The sequence below is a fragment of the Mustela nigripes genome, chromosome 4 (genome assembly GCF_022355385.1).
Source record: "Mustela nigripes isolate SB6536 chromosome 4, MUSNIG.SB6536, whole genome shotgun sequence".
NCBI lineage: Eukaryota > Metazoa > Chordata > Mammalia > Carnivora > Mustelidae > Mustela > Mustela nigripes.
This window is the reverse complement of record NC_081560.1, coordinates 93,009,047-93,030,357: the sequence shown is the minus strand read 5'-3', so window position 1 is coordinate 93,030,357 and position 21,311 is coordinate 93,009,047. Positions and strand designations below refer to the sequence as shown.

The 21,311-nt window shown below is 56.7% G+C and overlaps 1 protein-coding gene across 2 annotated transcripts; it reads left to right on the top strand.

Moving 5' to 3' along the window:
- Positions 1-1,770: 1,770 nt before the first annotated feature.
- On the top strand, positions 1,771-18,893 carry NPC1L1 (NPC1 like intracellular cholesterol transporter 1). Of its 2 annotated transcripts, XM_059397116.1 has the most exons (19): positions 1,771-2,186; positions 2,996-4,524; positions 6,298-6,398; positions 6,783-6,955; positions 7,125-7,253; positions 7,460-7,642; positions 8,066-8,180; positions 8,290-8,417; positions 8,809-8,946; positions 9,117-9,206; positions 14,096-14,286; positions 14,464-14,588; positions 15,060-15,186; positions 15,265-15,320; positions 16,034-16,184; positions 16,305-16,536; positions 16,624-16,737; positions 16,817-16,979; positions 17,477-18,892. In XM_059397116.1, the coding sequence occupies exons 1-19, from the start codon at positions 2,133-2,135 to the stop codon at positions 17,662-17,664; spliced, it is 3,987 nt and encodes a 1,328-aa protein (XP_059253099.1). In that variant the 5' UTR covers positions 1,771-2,132; the 3' UTR covers positions 17,665-18,892. The 2 variants fall into 2 exon arrangements, with proteins under 2 accessions (XP_059253099.1, XP_059253101.1); XM_059397118.1 differs by lacking the exons at positions 8,066-8,180; positions 8,290-8,417 and having other exon boundaries at positions 17,477-18,893.
- Positions 18,894-21,311: the final 2,418 nt, after the last annotated feature.

The window sequence follows — 21,311 nt, the reverse complement described above, 5'->3', positions numbered from 1 at the left end:
AGAAAAAAAGTCTTCACACTGGCCAGAACAGGACCACAGGACCACGGCCCGCTGCAAAGGAGGCAGGGAGGGCAGGGAAGCGTCTCTCCCCCGCACGGCAGACACAGTCCTTCTGCACATAGCATTGGGGCTCTGACAACAGAGAAGACGAAGGCTGCCCCGAGGTGCCAAGACCCTACATCTCCCCCTCCAGGCCGGCCGCCCAGGGAGTCCCCACAGCGCACCTGGGCTGGTCAGAGCGTCACCCGCACACCCAGCCCAGGGTCGTGCCAGGCTGGCCGAGTGCTGCAGCCCGACCCCCGCATCTCAGCTCAGACCGCGGACTCTCCGAAGGCCTGGGGCGCGCTGTCCAGCATCTGCCAGCCGGACCCCGGCAGGCTTCTCCCCTGCGCCATCTTCTGAGCCGGGAGACCCGCTCCCACTCACCCCTCTCTGGGCCAGAGCAGGCCCATGACCCCATGTCCCTTGTCTCAAAGGAAACTGGGAAAGGAGGCGTCCGGCCTGACAGCAGAGATGGCACGCAGTGACGGCGAGGCTGCTGCCCCGGGCGCTTGGGTATCACCGGTGTCAGCGGAAAGCATTTCGGCACTGGGGTGTCGGCCGTTTGAGCCCTTCCCCCGCCAGTGCCCAGGCGATCTGCTAATCACCGCTCTCCAGATTAGCCCAGGGAAACGCCCGCGGGCCCGGCACGCAGGACAGAAGCCTGGTGCCTTTTGGCCCCCTAATCTGATCTCCAGGATCTCGGTCTGAATCAGTGCGAGATGGAGGAGCTAACAGTTGAGCACAAAGTCACGAACCGAAAACTAAGGCATGATACGACACACGCAGGCACTGGCCCAGGAGCTGGATCTGTCGCTCTGCGGGACAGAGCCTGGGCGCGCAGATTGTGGGGAGCACGACCGTCTTCTGTTCTGGACTGGGCATGTGTCAGCTGAGACCTGGAGACCACGCAGGCTTCCTTCCACTCCCTGGCTCGTCCATGCACCCCTGCTGGGGCCATCTGGGTCACCTGTGATAAACTGTGTGCAGTGACATCCCAGTCTCAGGCTTTGCTTCTGGGGGGAAGATCCAGGAGCAGGGACAGAAGCCCTGAGGGGGGGCTGGAGGCTCCACAGCCACTGCACATGGACGGCCGGGCCCTTGACTCCTCTCTACGTGAGGTGACTCAGAGCTGACTCAGGGTGGGCCTGAGCCCCCCTCGGCTTCTGTCTTCCCGGCATGGCTGAGGTGGTTCCTCTGAGTCAGACCAGGGTCCTTGAGCCGTGGGAGGTTAGAAATAGCAGGCTTCTTCCTGCAGCTGCCTGGGGTGGGTGGCCACGCAGAAGGTGCTCTCACAGGCTCCCTTATCAGCCCAGCCTCCGCGCAGGGGCCAAGGTCTGGACCGCTGGTGATAGGGAGAGCCCGAGGGAGGGAGCAGAAGGTGAGTCCGTGCACCTGCGCTGTTTGCGTGGGGCTCGTGGTGACACTGCCCCTCCAGGGCTGGCGGGGACAGGCCTGGCCTGGCCGGGATGGGACGGAGGGGGGCGGGCAGAGGAGGGCCTGGGCTCTCACGTCTGGGAACTCTGTGTGCCGTCAGGGGAGCTGATCTTCCCCCTCCACCCAGAGGAGGACATTTGTCACTGGTCATTCCACCCCTAACTGTCCCCTCTGTTATCAGGTTGTTAATATTAATTAACAACTGTTGCTAAGGCTGACAGTGCAAGGGTGTGCCCGGCCCCAGCTGGCTTGGTCTCAAGAGGGGGCTGGGTAGAGGGGGCGCTGAGGCTGGACAGGCCGGGGGCGAGTGTTGAGTGGGGTTCGGATGGCCTGCTCTTGCTTTGGGAAGTGGACCCAGGGGAGACCCCAGCACCTCACTGGGAGGCTTATGGAGAGACGGGGACAAGGGCAAGAGGGAGGAGAAGTGGATCATTAACCAGTGGGGAGCCGAGGGAGGTGTGGGGCTCAGCCCCATTGGTCCTGGCCAAGTCAGGCCAGGCTGTCCCTGACGGGGAGCCTGCCTCACTGTGCACCCCGAGTTTCAGTACATGAGCTACCTCGACAAGCACTGTGAGTCTCCAAGAGCCAGCCCTTGGCTGTCCCCGGCTGTCCCCGTGGCCTAGCCCCACTGCCCTGGGACCCCTTCCCGTGCTGGGATGGCAGAGGCTGGCCCGAGGGGCTGGCTGCTGTGGGCGCTGCTCCTGCACTTGGTGAGTCTGGGTGTGGGCGGCCATAGCCTCTCTGCCACCGCCGCCCTGGGGGAGTACTGTGCTGGCGGCTGCGTGGCCACAGTGAGGAGGGCCTGGATGGGTGAGGGATCCCAGGCAGCCCCGGGAGGGGTGCAGGTGGGGGTCCTGGGGACTGGGGTGGCGGAGTGCCTCCCATCTGTGGTGCGCGTGGACGTCCTGGCCTGAGGTGGGAGCAGAGGGTTGAGGGAGGCTCCCATCCTGGGGTGCTGTGGGGGATCACCTGACGAGGATTTAGCATCTGGAGGCCGGGTAGTTCCGGGGTGCTTGCCTCAAGTTTCTCCGTCACTCGTACATCTGGGCGGATGGGCGAAGGCTTTGGGACCCAAGAATCTCCAAGAGGGGCCCCGGGCCTCTGTGTACGGGCCGCGGCTCAGGCAGATGGCAGCCACCTTTGAAGCAACCATGCCTCGAGGGCAAGGCCACTTGGTCTCAGCCCCTGACCTGTCAGAGGCCACTGTGTCCCAGCGGGACCATGCAGCAGCCTCCGGGGGTCCCTCAGCCCACCCCATTCTCCCCACCTGTCCCCTTGCCCTCTACTGTGACCTTGTGAAATGCAGGTCTGTCCGGCCACCTCCCTCTCCAGAGACCCCACCACTGTGGCCTGGCAGAGTTGTCCTCCAGACACTGTGGGAGAGGCCCTACCTCTCCCTGGGTCTCCCAGCAGTGCCCCCCACGCCTGCCCCTGCTCCGGGTCCTTCGGCCCCCGCTGCCTGTCAGCCTCCCGAGGTGCTGCCCGGCGGGGGTCCGTGCTGACATCGCCCTGCCTGTAGGCCCAGGGCGAGCTGCACACCCCCATCCACCAGCCCGGCTACTGTGCTTTCTACGATGAGTGTGGGAAGAACCCGGAGCTGTCCGGGGGCCTGGCCCCGCTGTCCAATGTGTCCTGCCTGTCCAACACGCGCGCTGTGCTTGTCTCCGGCGACCACCTGACCCTCCTCCGGCGCATCTGCCCCCGCCTCTACGCGGGGCCCAACTCCACGTACGCCTGCTGCTCCTCCAAGCAGCTGGTGTCCCTCGAGGCCAGCCTGGCGGTCACCAAGGCCCTGCTCACCCGCTGCCCCGCCTGCTCCGACAACTTCGTGAACCTGCACTGCCACAACACCTGCAGCCCCGACCAGAGCCTCTTCATCAACGTGACCCGTGTGGCGGGGGGTGGGGGTGGCCGGGCCCCGGCCGTGGTGGCCTACGAGGCTTTCTACCAGCACGACTTCGCGCAGCGGACCTACGACTCGTGCAGCCGGGTACGCATCCCTGCGGCCGCCACGCTGGCGGTGGGCGCCATGTGCGGTGTGTACGGCTCCGCCCTCTGCACCGCTCAGCGCTGGCTCAACTTCCAGGGGGACACGGGGAATGGCCTGGCTCCCCTGGACATCACCTTCCACCTGCTGGAGCCTGGTCATGATCCCGGCAGTGGGATACAGCCTCTGAACGGGGAGGTCCAGCCCTGCAATGTGTCCCAGGGCAACGGCACGGCCGCCTGCTCCTGCCAGGACTGCGCCGCATCCTGCCCTGTCATCGCCCGGCCCCAGGCCCTGGACGCCACCTTCTACCTGGGCTGGATGGCGGGCGGGCTGGTCCTCGTCATCCTCCTCTGCTCCGCGTTTGTCCTGCTCACCACCTTCCTGGTGGCGACCCGCCTGGTCACGTCCCACCGCCGGCACAAGACACCGGACCCCAAAGCAGGCACAAGCCTGTCCGACAGACTCAGCCTCTCCACCCACACTGTCCTCAGCCGGTGCTTCCAGGCCTGGGGCACGTGGGTGGCCTCGTGGCCACTGACCGTCCTCCTCCTGTCCATTGCCGTGGTGGTGGCCTTGTCGGGGGGCCTAGCCTTTCTGCAGCTGACCACGGACCCCGTGGAGCTGTGGTCGGCCCCCAGCAGCCAAGCCCGCAGCGAGAAGGCCTTCCACGACCAGCATTTCGGCCCCTTCCTCCGGACCAACCAGGTGATCCTGACGGCACCCGGGCAGCCCAGCTACCACTACGACTCCCTGCTGCTCGGGCCCAAGAACTTCAGCGGGATCCTGGCCTTAGACGTCCTGCTGGAGCTGCTAGAGCTGCAGGAGAGGCTGCGCAACTTACAGGTGTGGTCGCCCAACGAGAAGCGCAACATCTCACTGCGGGACGTCTGCTTCGCACCCCTCAACCCGCACAATGCCAGTCTCTCCGACTGCTGCGTCAACAGCCTCCTGCAGTACTTCCAGAGCAATCGCTCGCACCTGCTGCTCACAGCCAACCAGACACTCACGGGGCAGACCTCCCAGGTGGACTGGAGGGACCACTTCCTCTACTGCGTCAAGTGAGTCCCCCACAGCCCGCCCCAGCCGGGGCTGCTGTACGCGCCAGGGCCTCGCGGCCACTAGGCTCCCAGGTGGCTCTATGTCTGGGTCTCAGATCTAGACCCAGACCACTCCCTTTCTCTTCACGTCTTCCCCAAGGGCCCTCTCTCTCCGTGAGCTCTCACTGGCTATTGCAGATTTGCACGGGGCATTCTGGGCCTCCCGGCTTCCACTCCACTCGGACAGAGCAGTGGCATCCTTGCATGTCCTTGCTTTGTGTGTTACAGAGTGATGTGACGGCCCCACACGTGCATGGGCTTCCGCACAGGCCCCGGAGGCCAGCAGGGTCCCCCGCAAGGTGCCCTTGGGCCAGGGCAGGGGCTGGGGCTCAGATCAGGTTCTGCACTCCTGGGCTGGGTGTCCCCTGGGCAGGAGACGGCCACACAGCCTGGAGCTTCTGGGGCTCAGTCCCAGCTGTCTCCTCTCTGCCACAGGGCAAACCAGGAAGCTAAGGAGGCTTCCAGGCCTTGGGGCTGGGAGTGAAGGCTCCCGGGCCACCCCAGCCTGGAGGGCGGCGTGTGGGCAGGCAGTGGCTGAGGCTGTCTGAGGCTGCAGTGGACAGAGGTCCCCAGCATCTGGAGAGACCCAGGTCCCCCAACCTCTCCCACATGAGAAAGCAGAACAGAAAATTAAACATCTGTGTTAGTTCTTTACAAACAACAGTACCGAGCCCATCGCAAGTCCACAGAGGTGGCACGGTGTCCGCTAGATAGAGTCCAGCCGGGCCCTGGTCCAGAGCCCATTGAGAATGCGCGGCCTCACCCCTATGCGCCAGACAAGGGAGAGAGGTTGCAACAGCCCTCCATGGGCTTGGGGTTAGCTTTGTTACTGCACCGGAGTCAACAGGGGTTTGTCTTAGCTGTCGGTTACAATACAGAGCCTGAGGCTGTCTTGGTGAACCGTCTGTACCCCTTAAATTATCAAATAAGGGGGAAGGCAAACAGCATCTTAGTGGTTATAATAGTTCTGGCCTTGCAGACCCTGGGCCCTCACGCCACACTGAGAACCACTGGATTAGTGGAGGGAGACCCAGGGCCCTGCCCCTCGGGGAAGCCCACGCTCTGAGCCGCTTCCCAGAGTCTGTGCTTGGCCCTGGCTGGCGGGCTGGGGAGGAAGCTCTGGCCCTGGGTCCAAAGCTCATGCCAGCTTGATTCTGATTTTGGAAGCTCACAACAGCTCTCCGGTGGCTGATGATGCCCATTCCAGAGATGGGAAAACAGGCCCAGGGGTGTCGTGAGCCTCTCCAGGTCCCAGGCAGCCAGCATGCCCAAGACAGCTGGTGACGGACATACTCACAAAGAACGCTTCATCCCTGTGCCCAGGATGTGTTTGCAGGAAGGCTCAGTAGAGACGTGCCCGAGGCCCTGGGCTACTCACCTGTCCGCAGAAAGAAGGATCTGAACTCGGGCCTGGAGGGCTCCAGGCTGGTGAGGGAGGAGGCTGAGCGGTGCGAGGTCCATGCAGCTACTTGTGCTGACCCCAGGGGAGAATTCCTGGTGTCCCCCAGGGAGCTGTGTGTGTGAGGCCCACCCACCTTGTCTGGATGCAGCCCTTAGCCCAGATCCTTGGGCAGCTGTGCAGGGAGAGGGTCCACTGTGAGTTGGGTCGCATGAAATCTTACTGGGAGAAACGGTTCTGACCATGGGGTCAGGTGCCGGTGCTGGCAGCCTGGGGCTGGCACCAGGCCTGGCAATAGGCACAGGGCCAGGAAAGGTCCTTCCTTCTGCCCCCAGTGCCCCACTCACCTTCAAGGATGGCACAGCCCTGGCCCTGAGCTGCATGGCTGACTATGGAGGTCCAGTCTTCCCCTTCCTTGCCGTGGGAGGCTACAAAGGTAAGCCAGGTGGCCCTGGGGGAGGCCAGCGAGGGGGCCGTATAGGGCAGGGGCAGTGGTGGGAGGGAATAGTGATGGGATCTTGCTGCTTGGGGGTAGCCGGTCCTAGCAGGGGCTGGAGGGGACCATGGGCCTGCCACCTCCTTCAGCTTTCCCCTGCTTGCTCAGGTCCTCTGGTCTGTGCCTGGGTTCACAGATGTGGCCCTTGACTAAAAGAGGGAGGTCGGGTGGAGGGGTTAGACCATGATTTGGATAGGGAGGGGAGTAGGTGTGAGGCTGGAGAGGGGAGGGGAGCCAGGGATGGGCTGGCGTGGGGGAGAGGAGGCTGGGTGAGGAGGGGAGCAGAGGTGAGGAAGGAGGGTAGCTGAGCATTTTGCATCCCAGGGAAGGACTACTCTGAGGCGGAGGCCCTGATCATGACCTTCTCCCTCAACAACTATGAACCTGGGGACCCCCGGCTGGCCCATGTTAAGCTCTGGGAGGCAGCCTTCTTAGAGGAGATGAAAGCCTTCCAGCGGCAGACAGCTGGCAGGTTCCAGGTCACATTCATGGCAGAGGTAGGTTTCAGGGTCCCTGGCTTTGTGGGGAGGGGACCCGGGACGGGGCTCAGGTGGGTTCCTCCCCTCCTGAGCAGCCCTGGGCTTGCTCATCTGGGAGGCCGGACCACAGCCCTGCTGGGGCTCCAGGAGCCCCTGGGTGAGCGGGGCTGGCGGGGTGTGTCCACAGCGCTCCCTGGAGGACGAGATCAACCGCACCACAGCCCAGGACCTGCCCATCTTTGGGGTCAGCTACATCGTCATCTTCTTGTACATCTCCCTGGCCCTGGGCAGCTACTCCAGCTGGCGCCGAGTGCTGGTGAGACTTTGGGGCGGGTGGGAGGGCAAGGTGGGGTGGCTTGGCTTGTCAGGATATCCGGAACCTTCTCCACAGGGGCTCCCCAAGGGGTAACGCTTCTTGGAGGTGCGCTGCTCTTGGACAGGCCCCCGGAGCAGACGCAAAGCTGACCCTTAGAACACCCCGCGACGCGAGACAGCCCAGAGCTGAGCCTGATTCCCTTGCAGGTGGACTCCAAGGTGACGCTGGGCCTGGGCGGGGTGGCGGTGGTGCTGGGAGCAGTCATGGCGGCCATGGGCTTCTTCTCCTACTTGGGGGTGCCTTCCTCCCTGGTGATCCTTCAGGTGGTGCCTTTCCTGGTGCTGGCCGTGGGGGCCGACAATATCTTCATCTTCGTTCTGGAGTACCAGGTGAGAGGGCGGGGGGCTCCTGCAGCCCCCGGGGCCAGGCCAACTCTGTTCGTGCGTGGGCAGACACGGGCACATAGACCACAGACGGTTCCGTGTCATCTTTGTGATGCGCTGTCCCCTGCACTTACTCTCCCTCGGGCCGCCATGCCCTTTGTGGGGCATCACGTGGCACCACACAGCCTCCCCCGTGGCATGCCACGGATGGGCAGTCCGAGTTGATCTGCCTTTCCTGTGGGCGGATATTGAGGGACCCAGGGGCGTGCTGGAATGAGTCCCAAAGTGCGCCAAGCATGTGTCTCTAAGAAGAGGTCGAGGCAGAGAGCATTGGTGGGCTCTGCTCCTGACAGGCAGACTGCGGGCACAGACAGGCCAGCTCCCTGCCCATGGCTGGCTCTGGACACTGGCCCTGATGTCCCCATGCAGAGGTTGCCTTGGAGGCCCGAGGAGCGGCGAGAGGCCCACATTGGCCGCGCGCTGGGCAGAGTGGCCCCCAGTATGCTGCTCTGCAGCCTGTCTGAGGCCATCTGCTTCTTTCTCGGTGAGCCTGGGCGGCCAGGGGGGCTGGGGGCACTGGGGGTGGGCAGCCCCCTTCCCTGCGCTCCTCTGAGCAGACACCATGCCCTGAGATTCACCCCTGCACCTTCCAGGGGCCCTGACCCCCATGCCAGCTGTGAGAACCTTCGCCTTGACCTCCGGCTTTGCGATCGTTCTTGACTTCCTGCTCCAGGTGTCCGCCTTTGTGGCCCTGCTTTCTCTGGACAGCAGGAGGCAGGAGGTAGGGGTGGTGCAGGACCCAGGGACCTGCCCAGGCTCATCTCTGCAGGGATGGGGGTGGGGGAGCCTCATGCCTTCACAGAGCAGGCTCAGAGAGAGGGGCTGGGTGCAGGGACAGGTGCTGCGCTGTGTGGGCATGAAGCCCCCAGGGCCCCAGAGAAAAGGTGGTTTAGGGGAATACAATCAAACCTGCAAAGTACGAAGAGTAAAAAAACGTAAATGAGATGAGGGAGCTAGCGTTCTGCGACAGTGCAAAGTTTAGAGGTGTTTAATCAAGACAGAAAAACAAACAACAAAGCACTCTGGGACGTCCCCTGGGGAGGCACTTCCACAGGAGGGAGGCAGTTCCGGGGGCTGCTTTGGGACCATCCCAAGGGTCTGTCTCTTTTCAGGCTTCCCGGTTGGATGTCTGCTGCTGCGTGGGCGCCCCGAAGCTGCCCCCACCTGACCAAAGTGAGGGGCTCCTGCTCTGGTTCTTTCGCAAATTCTATGTCCCACTCCTACTGCACCGGGTCATGCGCGGGGTCGTGGTGAGTGGGGCGGGAGGTGCGACAGGGGGGACGGGAGGGTCTGCTCAGCCTGGCGCCTGGTCCTGCGGCCCATGGAGAGGTTGATGGCTTGCCCGGGCCCGCTGGGGCTCACGCCCTGGATGGCTGGGATTCACGTCCGCCCAGCTCCAGAATATTCCCCCTCTCCCCAGCTGCTGCTGTTCACGGGCCTGTTTGGAGTGGGGCTCTACTTCATGTGCCACATCAGCGTGGGGCTGGATCAGGAGCTGGCTCTGCCCAAGGTGAGCCTGCTTGGTGGCCTCACTCCCCTGGGGTTCAGGAGAGTCAGGGACAGGGCTGGGGGGCAGGGGCTTGGCTGGTGGTGCTGAGTCAGCGTGGGTTGGACGCCTCCCAGCACCTCCCGGAGCCAGGACCCTACAGCGTGTCCTTCTGTGCGTGGCTCCCACTCAGCATGGCATCCTCCGGGGTCAGCCACACGGGAGCGGGTCGGGGGCTCCTTCCTCTTCCAGGCTGGGGATTTTCACGCGCACACACACACCACATTTTGTTTATCCATCATGTGTCTGCTATGACACGGGTTCTTTCCATGTTCGAGCAGGTAGGACTGAGGCTGCTATGAACAAGCATGCAGAGCTGTCTCTTCCAGAACGGGCTTCCCATTCTTCTGGATGTGTTCCCATAGGTGGGACCGCTGGATCGGATGATAATCCTAATTTTAATTTGTCGAGGACCGCCATACTGTTTCCCACGCAGCTGTTCTGTTTTACAACCCTGCCATGGCGCTCCAGGGGCACGAGGTCTCCACGTCCATGCCAACACTTGCTGTTTCTGGCTTTTTTCTTTTTCTGCTTTGATGGCAGCCATCCTGGTGTGAAGGGGTATCTCAGTGAGGTTTTGATCTGCTTTCCCTGATGATCAGTGATGCTGGACACCTTTTCATGGGCTCATTGGCCATTTGTGTGTCTTCTTTGGAGAAATGTCTGTTCAAGTGTTTTGCCCATTTTTGAAACAACTTCCTTTTTTTTTTGTTGTTTTGTTTCTTTGTTGAATTTGGGGAATTCTCTAGATATTCTGGGTAGAATCCCTTATCAGATACATGGTTTGCAGATGTTTCCTTCATTCATATCTGTTGCCTTTCTACTCTATTTGTAGTGTCCTCTGATGAATGAAAGGTTTTTTTTTTTTTTTTGAAGATTTTATTTATTTATTTGACAGAGAGAGAGATCACAAGTAGGCAGGGAGGCAGGCGAAGAGAGAGAGAGTGGGGGAAGCAGGCTCCCTGCTGAGCAGAGAGCCCGATGTGGGGCTTGATCCCAGGACCCTGAGACCATGACCTCAGCCAAAGGCAGAGGCTTAACCCACTGAGCCACCCAGGCGCCCTGAATGAAAGTTTTTAATTGTCGTGGTGCCTGGTTGGATCAGTTGGAGGAGACTATGACTCTTGATCTCAGGGTCGTGAGTTCAGGCCCCATGCTGGGTATAGCAATGACTTAAAAATAAAACCTTAAAAAAGTTTTTCGTTTTCATAAAGTACAATTTACCTATTTTTCTGTTTGTTCACTGGGCTTTTGGTGTCATTCAAGCAATAATCACCAAATCCAGGATCTTGTAGCCTTTCTTCTATGTTTCTGCTAAGGGTATTAAAAATTCAACTCTTAAGTGTTGGATCCATTTTGAGTTAATTTTTGTACATAGTTATATATATTTTTTCCTTTTTTTTTTTTTTAAGTATGCTCCATACCCAGTATGGAACCCAATATGGGACTTGAACTCACAACTCCGAGATCAAGACCTGAGCTGAGGTCAAGAGTCAGACGCTCAACTGACCAAGCCACTTAGGTGCCCCAAAGTTGTGTATAATTTTTTATTGTGATTACTTTATTAATGTAAAAAATTATACCTGTGTCACAAACACTTCCTTATATAATTGTTTTTCTTATATATTGCATAGTCACTTCATTATCTGACTAGGATGAGGCACACAGAAATCAGAGCAAGTTTTACATTATTAAAAGCTAATAACAGAAGAAAATATCCTTATATAAAAGAGATAACACATTAGAGAAAGAGTATAAATCTTTGTATAAAATTTTTAAAAAGATACAGATATTTTGATAATTGTTTAATAGCATATAACCAAAATTATATGTATATATATATATATATAACATATATATTCTTTTTTAAAATTTAAACTCAATTTGGTTAACACTCAGTGTATTACTAGTTTCAGAGGTAGAAGTGAGTGATTCATCAGTCACATATGACACCGTGTGCTCATCACATCATGTGCCCTCCTTAAGGCCCATCACTGTTACCACTTCCCCCCACCCACCTCCTCTCCAGCAACCCCCAGTCTGTTTCCTAGAGTTAAGAATCTCTTATGGTTTGCCCCCTTCTCTGATCTCATCTTGTTTTATTCTTCCCTCCCTTCCCCTGTGATCCTGTTTTGTATCTTATAATCCAGGAGTCAGATCATATGGTAATCATCTTTCTCTGACTTATTTCATTTAGCATAATACCTCTAGTTCCATTGATGTCATTGCAAGTGGTAGAATTTCATTCTTTTTGATGGCTCAGTAATACTCCACTCTGTGTATAGACCACATCTTCTTTATCCTTTCATCTGTCGACGGACATTTTGGCACTTGTGGACATGGCTGCTATAGTTGTGTATATTTTTGAAGGTCCAACTTCATTCTTTTGTGTGTGGATGCCCCGTTGTCCCAGAACCATCTGCTGAAGAGACTCCTTTTCCCCACTGAATGGCCTTCACTCCTTTGTCAAATTCCATGTCACCATATATGCCAAGGTTTGTGTCTGGGCTTGCTCCTCCATTCAGTTGGTCTGTGTGTCTTTCTCCATGCCAACACCTCACTGATTTGATTACTGCATTTTTGTGGCAAGTTTTGAAACCAGGAGATGTGAGCACTCCAACATTGTTTTTAAAGATTTATTTATTGAGGGAGAGCGAGCAAGCATGGGGAGGGGCAGAGGAAGAGAGAATCCCACACAGACTGCCCATTGAGTGTGGAGCCTAAGGAGGGCTGGATTCCACGACGTGGGCCAAAATCAAGAGTCGGACTCCCAACTGACTGAGCCACCCAGGCGCCCTGAGTCCTCCAACTTTGTTCTTTTAAAGATTGTCTGCGCTATTTGGAGTCCCTTGTGAATTTTAGGGTGGATTTTTCTGTTTCTGCAAGAAAGGTCATTGGGTTCTGGACCAATTGCATTGAATGTGGAGACTCCCTAGCGGCTTGAACAATAGTCAGTTTTCCAGCCCACGGACGCAGATATCTTCCCACTGGTGTGTCTTTTAGTTACTTTCAGTGATGCTGTGTGGCTGTCAGCATGTAGCCTTTCACCCCTTGTGTGACCATTAATTCCTAAGTACTTTATTCTTTTCATGCTATTATAATTAGGCTTTCCCTAGTTCTGTTTGGGCTAGTCAGTGCTCCTGTACAGAGATGAGACTGATTTTTTTTTGTGCGTCAATCTCGTAACTTGCAACCTTGCTGGATTTATTTAAAAGGGGTTTGGAGTGGAATTTTAGAGTTTCATGTTCATAAGATCATATAATCTATGACCAGGATTTTTCATGTAATCCTCGTACTTTCCAGCCCAGAAATTCCTTTCTGGGTTCTATTTCATGTTTTCTGTTGGTTAAGTGCTCCCGTGTGCTCACACTTGTTTCTCCTGGCTTTGTCCGGCTGCTCTCTGAGCATCCCTAAAACAGGAGTTTGAAGTGTATGTCTGATGCATCCACCATCTGGTCTTTCTCGAGATCACCTGTTAATGAGTGCTGGTTCCTAGGTACGGGCCATACTTCCCTGATTGATTGTGTGTCTGTGACGGTTGTTGAGAAATGGACAGTTGAGTCTTACCGTATGCTAACTCTAAAGATCAGATTCTCCCCTTTCCCTGGGGGTTTGCTTTTAAAAAAATGTGATTATTGCCGGTGTCCCTGTCCTGGAGATTAGCCTGAGCTATAAAATTAAAGTCTTATCAGGTATTTTCTGAGCCCAAGCCTTGCCCGGGTAATGTGTGGTGACTTCACTTGTATTTGTGATTGTCTTTGAATGTCCCATTCTTTATATGTCTGGCTGCCAAAAGGGGGGAAAAGGGAAAACATGAAGAGGAAACTTAATAAACCTGTAACTAGTCACTTAGACACCTCGACAATCGCGCCAGCTCGAGAAGGGGAGCTGACAGCAGCAGCCTGACTCTGCACCACTGAGGTCAGAGCAGTGGCCAGTGGTCAGAATGCAAATACGTGATCTTTGGGGGCCGGAGTCTTCATGTCCCACACTGGACCCCACAAGCTGTGTGCAAAGTTCCTGCACGTGGCCGGCTGGCCACTACCATGCTGAGAGCTAAAGGCTGCTGCCATGGATCATGATTCAGCTTCCGGGCCTCCTCCACGGAGTTGCGAGCCCTTAGCAGACCCCAGAGCGCCAAGCTCTATCAGACAGGTGCTGCCCGCCCAGGGCTGCCCAGGTCAGGGGACAGATGCCTGGTACTTCTATGCCATCTTCTCTGACACCACTCAGGGGAAGGGAATAGATCAGGTAGCTGCCTGACACACGGCCTTGCAGGTGTGCAGGCAGACGTTCACAGGTGCACACGCGTGTGGGCTTCGGTCACAGAGCAACTCATTAGACTGTCGCTGTGGTAGAAAAGAGATAATGGGAAGGGGCGGCAGGACCTGAGTGTGGGTGTGTCAGAGTGTGCTCACATGCGCTTCTGTGCTTACACCTACGTGGGTGTGCTCTATGTGTGTCCCTGTGATCATGCAGGGATGTGACTGCCTTTGAGTGTGTACTCTGTGGGTACAGTTCCGACCGAACCCCTCTGCGAGGTGACTGCGAGTGTACTTCTGTGGGCGCGGGCATCTGCGGGCGCGGGTCTGTGTGGGCGTCTGTGCGGGTACCTCTCACGTGTATCTGTTAGAATGTACCTCTTGCATGTCTTCTGTGAGTGTGTGCCTCTGTGACCGTGTATGTACCTCCGGGAATATGTATCTCATGAGTCTGTGTATATGTGTGTCTGTGAGTGTGTGTGTACCTCTAAATGTGCCTCCATGTGTATGTGCTTCCGTGAGTGTGCACGTGCCTCCGTGAGCTCCTGCAGGTGAGTCAGGCCCCAGCCCCGGGACTATCTTCTGTTCCAGGACTCATACCTGCTGGACTACTTCTTCAGCCTGAACCGCTACTTCGAGGTGGGGGCCCCAATCTACTTTGTCACCACAGGGGGCTACAACTTCTCCAGCGAGGCGGGTATGAACGCCATTTGCTCCAGCGCAGGATGTGACAGCTATTCCTTAACCCAGAAGATACAATATGCCACCGAGTTCCCCGAGGAGTGAGTGCCCCTGCCAAGCCCTGTCTGTGCCCCCCGCCCCGCTTGTGGACTCCTTGACCCCACGCAGTTGTCCTCCCGCTGCCCCATGCCTGCGGGGGAGGGGGGCACTGCAGAAAAGACTCACTGCCCGCCCGCCGGGTCCTGCCCCCACCCAGCGTCCTCTCTCCTGGCCCTCAGGTCCTACCTGGCCATCCCCGCCTCCTCCTGGGTGGATGACTTCATCGACTGGCTGACCCCGTCCTCCTGCTGCCGCCTCTACATCTACGGCCCTAATAAAGGCGAATTCTGCCCCTCAACCGTCAGTGAGTATGGGGTCTTTGGGGACGCCCGGCCTTCCAGCACTTGGGAAGCTGCGGCAAGGGAAGGAGCATGGCTAGGCCCTCTTCACCCCTTCCGCGCTCTCGCAGGGTCAGTCAGGGTGGGGGTACGGGCTTGGGGAACGTGCGGGGGTGAGCGCACCCCAAGCTGCAGTCACGCGGGTGGGAGGGAGAGCCGCACCTTGCATTCGGCCTTGGCCTCAGAGGAGTCTCATGTGTCAGTGGAGAGGGGAGGCCGTGGGGGGTCATTTCTCGGCCCCCTGCTTGGCTCTCCCACTTGCTAGACTTGCAGGCAGCTTCCGTGACCGAGAGGGGAGCCCCTCCTCTGCCAGAGCACACCTGTTACACGTGTGTTGTGTGTTTCGGTGGCAGCAGTGCCTGGGGACCTGCAAGGGAATGGGGGGCCGCCTGGCCTGGGCTGGGGGGCCATTGCCCAGAGTCCCCCCATCTTTGCAGACTCCCTGGCCTGCTTGAAGACCTGCATTAGCCTGACGCTTGGCCCTGTGAGGCCCTCGGAGGAGCAGTTCCAGAAGTACCTTCCCTGGTTCCTGAGCGATCCCCCGAACATCAAATGTCCCAAAGGGTAAGCCTAGGGTGGGGAGCACAGCTGGCCCTCGAGAGTGGCCAGGTCCCTGATGAAGCCCTTGCTCTGGTCTTGCAGGGGACTGGCTGCGTATAACACCTCTGTGCATTTGGGACAAGACGGCCAGATTTTAGGTAAGCCTGGCCTCACTTGGTGGGGACGACCAGAAGCAGCGGCCCTGGGGGGTCACCGCAAGCCCCTGGGAAGAGCCTCTTGATCTGGGATGGTCTCCCCTTCCTCCTTTCTGGGGGGCCTTCCACTGGCCCTGTCCTCATCCCCATTCTCTGACTGTACCCCTGTGTGCCCTGTTCCCCTCTCCCCTCCCCCAAATCCTCAGTCAGCGGGAGGGACATTCCGGGACTCCTCGAGCGCTGGGGTGTCAGCCACACCCCTCACTCACATGCACAAACCACCACCGATGTGGGTAGCGGGCTAAACGGATGACCATTGCACCGCCTGCCCTCACCCTGTCAGCGGAATGGCTCCCGCCTTTCTGTCTCCCCTTCTGGATCTTCCCTCTGGAAGGATGCATGCTGGAAAAGTAATTGACTTAGTCTGAAAAACCCAAGGGATGTTTTGAAGCCCTAGAGCACAGCATATGGGTATATCTGGGAGGCGTCTTTAGGGTGCACTGGGCAGAGGCAGGCTGGGCCTGGGGCTCCCTGGGGGGTAGGACCAACTGCAGGGGTGCGGTTGGAAACCGGAAGGCTGGGCCCCTTGCTCACTATGGAAGAATGTTCCACTATGGTGGCCTCCGAACCCTGATTGCGCCCGGATGGGCCCCAGGGTCTGAGGGCACCTGCAGCGGGTTCTGACCTTGCCCTTCCTCTGTCCCCTTCGGGCGTAGCCTCGCGGTTTATGGCCTACCACAAGCCGCTACGGAACTCACAGGATTACACGGAGGCTCTGAGGGCATCACGCGCACTGGCGGCCAACATCACCGCCTACCTGCGGCAGGTGCCTGGCACCGACCCGGCCTTCGAGGTCTTCCCCTACACGTGAGGCTGGGAGGGGAGGGGGGGGATGGGGCCAGCGAGGGGAAGGGTGTGGCAAGGGGTGGACGTGGCCCACGCAGGAAGCCATGAGCTCCAGCGGTGACAGCGCCCCGCCGCCTGCAGGATCACCAACGTGTTCTACGAGCAGTACCTGAACGTGGTCCCTGAGGGCCTCTTCATGCTCGCCATCTGCCTGCTGCCCACCTTCATCGTCTGCTGCCTGCTGCTGGGCATGGACCTGCGTTCCGGCCTCCTCAACTTGTTCTCCATCGTCATGATCCTCGTGGACACCGTGGGCTTCATGGCCCTGTGGGGCATCAGCTACAATGCTGTGTCCCTTATCAACCTGGTCACGGTAACCCGCCCTCGCCCTACACTCCGCTGCCTTCCGGAGACCCTGCGCCCTGGCCCTCGCTCGCCTAACGCCCCTCTCTGCCCCTAGGCAGTGGGCATCTCCGTGGAGTTCGTGTCCCACATCACCCGCGCCTTTGCGGTCAGCACCCGGCCCACCCGGCTGGAAAGGGCTAAGGAGGCCACCGTCTTCATGGGCAGCGCTGTGAGTGGGCCCACCGCCTCCCATTCCCCCCTCCGCCCCCCACCACCTGCTTGGCCTCACGCCTGCCTGTGACCCCCAGGTGTTCGCTGGCGTGGCCATGACCAACCTGCCTGGCATCCTCGTGCTGGGCCTGGCGAAGGCGCAGCTCATCCAGATCTTCTTCTTCCGCCTCAACCTCCTCATCACTGTGCTGGGCCTGCTGCACGGCCTGGTCTTGCTGCCAGTGGTCCTCAGCTACCTGGGTGAGCGCCCAGGCGCCTGCGCGCAGGGCAGGCCCTCCCCCCCCCCCCCCCCCGCCGCCCCCGCCCCCCCGGCCCCCGCCGCCCCCGCGGCCCCGCCCCCGCCCCTGCAGTCCCCGCCCATCAGGACCCCGCCCACCCAGAGGCCCCGCCCCCGCCCCATCGTTCCCTCCCATCAGGGCCCCGCCCACACATCAGCTCCGCCCCCTGCACCGAATGGGGCCTCCTCCACCCCGCACTCAGCACTCCCAGCCCCGCAGGTCCTGTCCTACGCAGTCGACCCCACCAGTCCTATCGCTCTATCTCGCAGAGCACATCCCAGCCTCCCTGTGCACCCCTGTGTCCTTTCTTCCTGGAACGTCCTGTGGCTGTACCCAGCAAAGCCTGCTTGCTAAGAGAAAAGCTGTTCCTCCTCCCGTTGACCTACTCAGGGCAGCGGGGAGCCTCCTGCTCAGCACATGGCCCCCCTGACCGTGGTCCTCTGTGGCTGTTCCCTGCAGGGCCTGACGTCAACGCAGCTCTAGTGCTGGAGCAGAAGCAGATGGAAGAGGCCACCAGGGTCAGGATGGCATCCTGCCCGAGCCACCCAGGCCCGACATCCACCTCCAGCAGTACCTATGTCAACTACGGCTTCGAACATTCCTCCAAGAGTGGCCTTCACAGCTCTCTGCCCCGCAGTGGACACTAGTTCTGATGATCCCAGGGCCATGCGGGTTTCCTGATAGGGGTCCCTGGCAGGTCCTCCCACTCAGGTCTGGGAGAGGCTGTTCCCATGGGGGTGCCTGTAGTGGGATCTCCTCTGGCCATCAGGTCGGACTGGTAAGGACATTATTACACAGAAGGCGGCATGTGGCAGTGTGGGTGTGACCTGTTCCTGTCCCTCGAACTTGGCGTGTGTCTTCTTTGTGCAAGTTTTGAAACTTTAATTCCATGTGTCTATATGTAAACAATATATAGTATTATCTCAGGTTTAAAAATGTTTCGTAAATGGAATCATGCTTGACGTCTGCTTTCGCGAGTTTCCCAGGCTACACAAGTTAGATCTATTCACGGGGGCTGTGCAGACCTGCCGAGTCCTCGTGGCAGTGGCCCCACTGGATTCCCCTGTGTGAACCAGTGGTTTTCTCCCGTCCCCTTGCTGGTGGGCACATTGCTCCCAATTACTTTTCCACTCCAGCTCCATAATCACTTATGCGGAATTCCCAAATCCCCAAATCTCTGAAAATCTAGTTTATTTTCCTTCTCTTTTGTAAGTTTGGGGCAAACTCATTTGGTCACAAAAACTGACCAGACAAGGTATGTCTAGTGTGTCTATTTATACTCTTCACGAATGGGGTATTATACCCTTTGGTGTCCTTGATGGGCGTGGTCAGGTATCGGGCACACAGCGAGCCTGGTTCCAATGTGTATAGCCACAGGCCCTGGTGCGGGGTAATACCTAAGGCAAGGTGAGCATCATGTTACTTTTCTAGAAACCTAAATCCTGAAATTCATTGCACCTGTGGGATTTCAGGTACAGAGCAGGAACCTTTATGAGGCTGAGCATGGATTTGTACGTCTCCTTGTGCATACATGGGAGGGTTACCTGGAGGTGGTGTTGCCGAGCTAAGGAACGGGTACAGATGAAACGTGCCCAGAGCGGCTGCTTTCTTCACACTCCCACCAGCAGCGGAAAAGGGAGCCTCTCTCCCTAGACCCACACCAATGCAGCACATCTCACTTGCTCTTGGTGGGGGGAAGGGTAGGATTATGGATGATTATCATTTTTAAAAAATATTTATTTTTTTGAGAGAGATCACAAGTAGGCATAGAGGCAGGCAGAGAGAGAGAGAGGAGGAAGCAGGCTCCCTGCTGAGCAGAGAGCCCGATGTGGGGCTTGATCCCACGACCCTGAGATCATGACCTAAGCGAAGGCAGAGGCTTAACCCACTGAGCCACCCAGGCACCCCTGATTATAATTTTTTAAAATACAGTTTTTGAAAGCAAACTTAAAAAGTTTTTTTAAAGACTTTATTTATTTATTTGACAGAAATCACAAGTAGGCAGAGAAGCAGGCAGGGAGAGAGAGGAAGGGAAGCAGGCTCCCTGCTGAGCGGAGAGCCCGACGCAGGGCTCGATCCCAGGACCCTGGGATCATGACCTGATCCAAAGGCAGAGGCTTTAACCCACTGGGCCACTCAGGCACCCCACAAACTTAACATTTTTAAAATAGTTTTTGATTTACAGAAAAATTGCAAAGATAGTAGAGAGAGTTCCTATAGGCCTCACACCCATTTTACCTGATTAATATATCATACTAGCATAGTACCTTTATCAGTGCACAATTCATAAGCCAGTATTAATAACGGCTAAGTCTACCTGGTGTCCCTCTTTCTGCCCCAGGATCCCATGCAGGACAGCACATGACATTTACTTGTTATGTCTACTTAGGCTCTTGGCTGTGACAGTTTGTCAGACTTTCCTTGTTTGTGATGACCTTGACAGTTAAGGAGCACTGGTCAGGAGTTTGGTAGAATGTCCCTCAAATGGGGCTTGTCTGGCATTTTTCTCCTAATTAGACTGAAGTTACAGGTCTTTGGCTGTGAGACCACAGAGGTGGAGTGCCCTTCTCAGCAGATTGTATGAAGGGTGCCTGGTATTCCTGTGACTTCCCACTGCTGGCATTGACTCTCGTCGCCTGGCCAAGGTCGTGTCTGTCACCCTTCCCCCTTCCAGTCTGGTTATACAGTGCTATTTGGAGGGAAGTCACTGTGCACAGCCTACACTCAGGGAGAGGGGTGCTATGTTCCATGCCCTGGAGAGCAGAGTACTTACATAAATTATTTGGAATTCTTCCCAACAGGAACATTGTCTATTTCCTTCCATAGGTGTATTCATTCAGTATGATATATACTGTATGGACTCATGGATATTCGTTTTGGGAGGTCTCTCTGTGGGCTCCTACGTCCCTTTGCCATACCCCTATCATGAAGGGTTTTTCCTTTTTCCTTGCTGCCTGGCACGACTAGCAAGTTGGTCCAGGTTCAGCTCGTATACTTTCTGCCCCAGTCCCAGAATCAGCCATTTCTCCAGGGAGTCTTGGCCCTTTGGTTGGAGATGGGATTCAAACCCAGGATCTGGTGCTCTGTGTGCACTTTGCTGCTGGGGCATTGTTGCTCAGTTGAGAGAGCAACGAAATCTGTGTGTGTAAACTGACACATGTATGTGCCCATTTCTATAAGTAATTCTACATGCAGCCATCTGCAGCTAGACAAAGCTAAACTCAGTTCATGCTGACGCCTCCAGCTCTAATTCACCGCCACACAAATCATTCTAGGCTCCTTCCTGGCTTCTCCGTGAGCTCCCATGCCAGCAGTGAGACGCCTCAGTTCACCACCCGCACAATCTGCTTCATTGTTCACCTCTGCTGTACGTGAGTCATGTTTTCAGAGATGACAGCCCACACCCCCCCGGGAAACAACTTTAGGGTGAAACGCCTCTTTTTAGCTCCCTTTGCCTTTAGCAAGAGACTCTGCTCATTTCCAGAGGTACTTAGGTCAGCATCTTTTTCTCCCAGCCCTGTCAGTTGAGTGTGCTTCACACATCTGTGATGCAACAGTCTGCATTCTGATCTGGTGTTAGGAAATCGTGCCTGTAAGAGATCCAGTCAAGGTTCAGGACAGACCGATGGGTGTTAATGTGACAATTAGCAAACATTGGTGTTTCAGATTCCATATTACCACTGTTAAGAAACTATTCCCTGTGCAATTTCGATTTAAACAAAATAATGCTTTTATTTGAAAAGACAATGAAGATGCTCCTTTCCAACTACAATCTATGTAAGATGCGATTTCTTCATGTATTTCCATCAAAACAACATATTGCAATGCAGTGAATGCAAAAATTCCGAATATCTTGCTGCCTTCGATGAAGCCTGAGATTAAAGGGATTTGTGAAAATGTAAAACCATGCTACACTTCTCAGTAATCCTAATTGTTTGAAGAATATTATTTCTTCATAAAAATGTTAGCATGTCATGTGCTTTTTGTGGTTATTTAAAAACGAATAAATATTTAAAATTTGTCAGTTTTAATATCTGAGATGGTACCTATCTATAAGAATGAGACACAAACAAGGTCTTTGGGGTCTTCAATAAATGTTAAGAGTGTAAATGACTGGAGAAGTTTCAGAATCACTGCCCGAGGGCAATTCTCCTGGTTCTGGCTGTATTTGCAATTAATTAGAGCCCGCAGGCTATGAAGATGCACGTTCATTTGGAGATTTTAGTCCAGCGGAGATGCAAAGCGTTTCTGCCCGCTGGAGTAGCTAAGCCACGGTCGCGTCCTCCGGCGGGCC